The sequence below is a fragment of the Cynara cardunculus genome (assembly GCF_001531365.2).
Source record: "Cynara cardunculus var. scolymus isolate 2C chromosome LG 16, CcrdV1, whole genome shotgun sequence".
NCBI classification, from domain to species: Eukaryota; Viridiplantae; Streptophyta; class Magnoliopsida; order Asterales; family Asteraceae; genus Cynara; species Cynara cardunculus.
In genome coordinates, this window is record NC_037543.1 from 13732751 (window position 1) to 13739226 (window position 6476).

At 36.3% G+C, this 6476-nt stretch overlaps 1 protein-coding gene across 1 annotated transcript in view; it reads right to left on the reverse strand.

The window, feature by feature from the left end:
• Positions 1-435: 435 nt before the first annotated feature.
• LOC112529016 (serine/threonine-protein phosphatase BSL3-like) overlaps positions 436-6476 on the reverse strand; it is a 6616-nt gene continuing 575 nt past the window's right edge. Inside the window, exons 2-12 of the mRNA XM_025140096.1 lie at positions 6325-6471; positions 5997-6234; positions 5720-5890; positions 4522-4760; positions 3656-3740; positions 3462-3560; positions 3170-3369; positions 3011-3086; positions 1979-2114; positions 1046-1185; positions 436-965 (exon numbers count right to left, since the gene is read on the reverse strand). Of these exons, the coding sequence (XP_024995864.1) occupies positions 882-965; positions 1046-1185; positions 1979-2114; positions 3011-3086; positions 3170-3369; positions 3462-3560; positions 3656-3740; positions 4522-4760; positions 5720-5890; positions 5997-6234; positions 6325-6471 (1615 nt within the window). The 3' untranslated portion in view covers positions 436-881. The remainder of the gene's footprint in view (positions 966-1045; positions 1186-1978; positions 2115-3010; positions 3087-3169; positions 3370-3461; positions 3561-3655; positions 3741-4521; positions 4761-5719; positions 5891-5996; positions 6235-6324; positions 6472-6476) is intronic.

The following is a 6476-nucleotide window of genomic DNA, read 5'->3' on the forward strand; positions in this document are numbered from 1 at the left end:
ACTTTAGGGCTCTAAAGAAACTAAACATGATGATACAGATGAAAGGAGGAGGTTGCAAATCAATGTGTTGGAAGAACACAAAAATCAATCCTATGAGAATGTCAAGATCTACAAGGATAAAACCCAAAGACGGCATGACAAGAGAATTTGCAAAAATATTTCAAAGTTGGTCAAAAGGTTTTGTTATACAATTCAAGGTTAGAACTCTTTCTTGAAAACTGAGACCAAAATGGACCGGACCTTTCGAAATCAAGCTTGTTTATCCTTACAGAGTCGTCGAACCAATTGATCCAAGAAACGGATACCCATTCAAAGTCCGACAAGGGTTTCATGACCCGAGTGATGGCATAGCTGAATAAGCATTTGCCACCTTAAGAAATAGCTAAATGAAAAGAAAAGGAACAAATCACACAGACTTTTTACCAACATTTCATCGAACAAGGGTAATAAGGTCATTTGTACATTGATCAGTACAATAAAGTTTAGAAATAAACCAATATGCTTCTAACATGTAAGTGTTATAATGAAAGAGAACACAAATGTTACATTGTACAGAAAAACAACACCACCTTCTCTATGATACAAACCTATATAAACCTCATTCTATCTTTTACCAAAAAACCGAAAACAAAACCAATGAATACACCTAACAAAAACGAACAAAAATACCACCAATGGAATAAGCAACACGACCAATACCTGAAACCTGCCCGTTTGTCAATGTACAAAGGGGTTGTTTTTGGTGTGTCTTCTAATCTCAAATCTTCGTTTTCAGAATGTTTCACTAACTATGTGGGGCATGATGGCCCTAGAAATCTCTCGAGTGAACCAACCATAAAACATATTCAGAGTTGTAGCATGAGCCGAGATATGGACTTCAACTAAATCCATGCAAGAGAGCCACGATCATTGGCAACTTGTGGACGGCCCCTAGTTGGTGTTGGTGGTCTGTTTGCATTCAGTTCCTAACCCCATGACAAGAATATATATAAAAGTTAACATTGATCCTGCTAAAATGCAAAGGTTTCAAAAACAGAAATTGTACCTGCATCCATGTATCTTCTATATGGTGTTCAGGGGAAGTTTCAGGTGACGAAATTGCAGGTGGCAATGGATGAATGAGTTTTGGAACCACCACAAGATCTCTACCCAAGACTAATATTGCACCTGCATTATTTGCAGTCCCTACAGGAAAAAAAGAAGTGGAAATAATCAATATACATCAAAATGGGGAACTTTTTTTTTTGAATTATATAATATTTATATACAGCAACTTGAACAAATAAACTCACACACCCTCCTCACCTTTGGTGAGGTTTGAACCCTTGACCTCCTTAGGAGGCTAAGGACTCACACACCGCTAGGCCAAAGGCCCTTTGGTAAAATGGCGAACTTATAAGTTACTAGCAGCGGGATATAACCAAGAATGAAAAATTAATAAAATTTCTCCTTACAAAATAAAATCCAAAATTTATGCTAGAAAAAAAATTATATTTGGTTGAACATGTTTGCTATTTTGAAGATCCGCTAAACAAAAACCTGAAACAAATATAACAATATACTTGTCCAATTAAAGATTATAATATTTCCATTTTTCATATGATTAGTTTAATCCAAAGTTCTATTGTAATTAAAATATTCTAAATTTGAAAATAAATATAAAATTTATTTTAGTTATATTGACGCAACTCTGGATAAAGATACTGATAAGAGTGTCAGTAGCGACTAAGATTATCCTTTATTTTTATTTGAACATGTTTATCAGTTTTTTATGTGCTAGTTTTATGGAGTTAAAAAGAACTTCTAAAACGTTGTATGTATGCCATAATAACTTGTAACCAGGAACTTTGAGATAATTGCATTAATGAACGGTACCTTAATCTTAATAATATGTTTTCAAGAGTTCTTGTCAAATACTTTATAATATAGTATAGTATAGTATAGTATAGATAAACAGGATCAAGAATGGAAGACTTACCACAATAATTAGTTGCTGAGAAAAGGGTAATCAAATGTCCTTGGGCAAAACGCTCAAAGCCGTCCATTACACATTCATGAGCACGTACGATCAATTGGAGATCATTGTTGTTGCAGAACTCCATCACACGATCAGGCTGTGACAATGACATGCAAGTAATTAAAAAAGAAAAAGATGGTGAAAATGAAATAAATGAAGTAATAAACGTATGTTCTCCAGATAACCAAGCAGAACAGTCATGGATGAGTGCTTAAATAACACCTTCAAATAAGTATACATTGTAGCCGTAAATTTTAGGACAAATGTTTTTGTGTACACATCTGTCCTTTTTCATCTCCAGAAACTTAATTTAGCACACACGTTTCTTTAGAGGCGAAGGATCGTGTGAGACGGAGAGTTAAGGTGAGAAGCGTAAGAAGGGATTTGGACCCTTGATCACCTTTAATCTCAAACCCACCCATGAATCATGCTTGATACGGGGATTGACCCGGTGCATCTCATCTCGGTGCATCTCATCCTAATGTGCATCCAAGGGTAGAGATTCCTTCTTACGCTTCTCACCATAACTCTCCTTCTCACCGGAATCCAACCCTTTCTTTAGAATGGTTAATTTTATATAGAGAGATGTAAATACAAACACACGCAAAATTGTTTTATATGCTGAGATTATATTACAACATTATATCCAAATAAAAAAAAACTTATGATAAGTTGTCAACATTAGTCATTAAGTAAACACTTTCTAGAATCATATTTCATAAATTGTCTCCGTCTCAACATTAGAAAGCATCTCAATTCTCACACATCTAATTGTTCAAACATTTTAATATGCAACACATTGGACCAACTTTAGGAGAGAAACTTCAACAAGTCAATAATTGTAACCAGAACAGAAATCCTTTGCAATCACGAAAATATGGTGGAAGAAAAATTTAGAATGACGGTGATGTATGTGTAGGCATACAACTGCCGTATATGATCAGCTCGTAACATTCTACCCATTCCAAAATACTTGAAAGAAACAACACTCACCCCAAAAGTAACTAACCCAGGACCTCTAGCATTTGGTCGTAAGCCTTCCACGCTGTCATTTTCTGTTGGGTCAGACCTATCCAGAAAGATAGCCGTCAAAATTTTACTAATTAATTAAATTAAACATCAGTTGAACAATAAATGGATCAAAAGACCAACCATAACAAATCCATAAGTACAATAGAACCAGCCTCCATCGTAATTGGTCGTTGAAGGCTTTCGATCTGCTCAATATGGTTGATTGACCTCCCAATACCACCATGCATGCAAATTATCTTCTTCTCAATTAAAGCTGCCAGTGGTAACCAGTTAAATAATCTGTTTATCCGATGCCATACCCAGATTCCATCTCTCTCACCCTGTACAGAATATATCACGAGTCATGACCATTATTTGAAATGGACAACCTCAAAATTAAATTGCAACAACAAAACCAATAACATGATATTACCATCCGCTCTATGCACTCGATTCGAAAGCCAAAAAGTGCATTTATATCAGCAGCTTCATGATTCCCACGAATTAAATGAACATTTTGTGGATACTCAACCTGAATATTCACCCAATTGCAACATCCATGATGAATCATGCTTCTTACAAAACTAAATCAATTTTCCACACAACAGTGGGGGACGTGAGTAGTACCTTTAAAGCTAACAGAAGACTAATGGTTTCCAAGCTGTGTTGACCTCGATCAACATAATCTCCTAAGAAGAGATAATCGATATATCTGATAGACAACAAAAAAAGGATGACAAGCAAGGTACAAAGCATACGGTAAAATACTGTGCGTTCACAGAAAGATAGAACTAAATGCTGATATACATCATTTAAAGTATAGTCCTATTATGGATTCAGTCTCACCAATCTGTTTGACATATTTTAGGAAGCACATATCTTACTTTTCCCAAATAATATTAAGTGGATACTTTTTACAACAAGCACATGCTGGTAAGTAGAAAAATAGCATAGCACAACCAATAACTTTTAATTCTAATGACACAGGCATTGTTATTATAGACATGCTAGCAAGAGAAATGCAGGTATGCAAAAATCAACGATAATGGGCCTGACACATTCTTACTCCCTCTTCCCAAAAATGTAATGTTTAACTTGGCAAATAGTTTGAGAGAATGTCTGACTAATAATCACATACCTAAAATACCCTTAATAAGACAACAGTGAAAACTTGTGGACCAAAAATCATGTCGCCGATATATTGTAATACTCACTAATGAACAGATAGGAAGATTTAGAACGGAGTCTTTCCAGAAAGGAAACGTTGCATTCTTTGGGAAAACCCAAAACAGAAAGTGGTGCATTTTATATTTTGGGACAGGGGAAGTATTGAGGGGAAAAACAGACTTTTTATTCCTAATTGCACCAGAAATAAAATGTAACCAGTTGAAAACAAGTATAAAGAGGAAAAAGTCACGGAAATGATGACTTTCTGACTTGAGACTGTAGGCAGTATGTATGAGCCATAAAGATGTACTAAGAGGATCTCTTACGCTATGTCTCCAGCAGTCGACGGGGATCCATACTCATCAAAAAGTCGCATGAGATCTCCAAATTGCCCATGCAAATCACCAAAGATCTTGATAGGAGCCCTGAGTTGCAGAACACTAGGTTCGCTTGAAAATATTCTTTCAGAACTATCACATAGATCAGCTATCTCATTGCAATCCAGAAAAAATTGTCGACGGACAGGAGGCTTCCAGCCACGAGGCTTTAATAGGTGAGCTATCACCTGAAAAATCAGAAAAGGAGCAGCTTTAGGAAGTGTTGAAATGGTGCAAATTGAATTTTAAAAATAAATAAATAAACAAAAAAGCACAAAAAGATTACAAACCGACAACAGAAGGCAGTAAATAAATAAACAAATGAGTACGACATACAAAAAGTAAAGCATTATTGAAGAATCAAAGTCAATTTGTAGGGTTATTTCCACAGATTTTGAAGGCTTTTCCATAGAAGTCATATACAAACGATATACCGACTCCACCATTGACCGTCTTGGATGCATGTTGATAAGTGCCAAGAACCATTTATATCTGGTTTCTTTTACTTTGACATACACTACATTTTTATATTGTGCATTCAGCTTGTTAAGGGGAAAATAGAGCCAAAATGATCCATTTATATCTGGTTTCTTTTACTTTGACATACACTACATTTTTATATTGTGCATACATTGTGCTTCCACATGCAGCATGTTTTTTATGCTGGCAACAAAAAATATATATACCTTTATATTTTTTAATGAACAATCAAAATATCAGAGCAAAAAACTTATGTATCTGCTGTTCTGATCTTCCATGTTGCATCAAACAGAAAAACACACATTCTAACAATTAATATAGAAGACATAAACCTTTCATTAATGTTCAATTTCTTTTAGTTTTTCATGAACTTGTTCATCCTATTTATGGCAAAAAATAATTGGCCCAATACGGTCAAGCTAGCAGGGGAAGCTATGAGCAAGATTGCATGATTAGATACTTCCAATGGGATCCCACTCAGGAGCCTTGTGCATCATACTGTCCTTTTATACGTACCATCCAATGCTAGCAACCCCCAACGAAACCTTATCTTACGTAATTACTGTTGGACTACATGTCCATTTTCATGAACAGTACATACACATCTACACAAACAGGTATAACATAATACACCTCTAAACCTAACATGTACATGAATCCTCACTACCTTTTTGGGCACACTGTTGATCGACATTTGGCGATCTAAAAGCTTCCTTGCTGCAGTTGCGTTTTCTGGGGTCCCATAGCTAACCCTCCTGCCTTCATTTTCAAACTGATCAATTGATAGCTGTCTGACCATTCCACCTAATGCTCCACCAGTCTCTGCAGCTACTACCACCTGCAAACCATGAGAATCAGATATGCTGTATGGGCATTCAATATAGTGAGAAAAAAGATGAACTGATAAAAGAACATATTAAGCCAGCAGCAATTATAATACTGACAGCACGGTGATGCAATCGTATTCCAGCTGGAGCAGAATTGATTCCAACATCAGATTCTGGCTTTATCAGGGAGGATATTTGTTTCCCACTAGAAGTAGCCTCTGCTCCACGATCCCTATCTGGCAGTTCAACTTCTCCATTTGACTGACGTGCTTTTGCAGCAGCAAGGGTTTTAGCAATGGCCTCAGCTTCTGCTGCTGATGCCTCAACCAAGTATTCAACTCCTTTGCTTAATCTCCTGCGTATTAAACATGATATGCTCGACATCAAACTTATGTACTCCATTCAGCTAATACAAATCAATCAATGATCAAATTGCTAAAACTACCTTGAGCCTGGGAGCATAGCATTCTCAGTGCTGATGTCTGTATAAATGTCACCATTTACTGGTGGAGCAACAGGACTCCCCAGTACAACTGCACCATCAGGATCTGCGTCAGATGGCTGCCTCGTTCTGTCCTCAACAAATCCATACCTTCC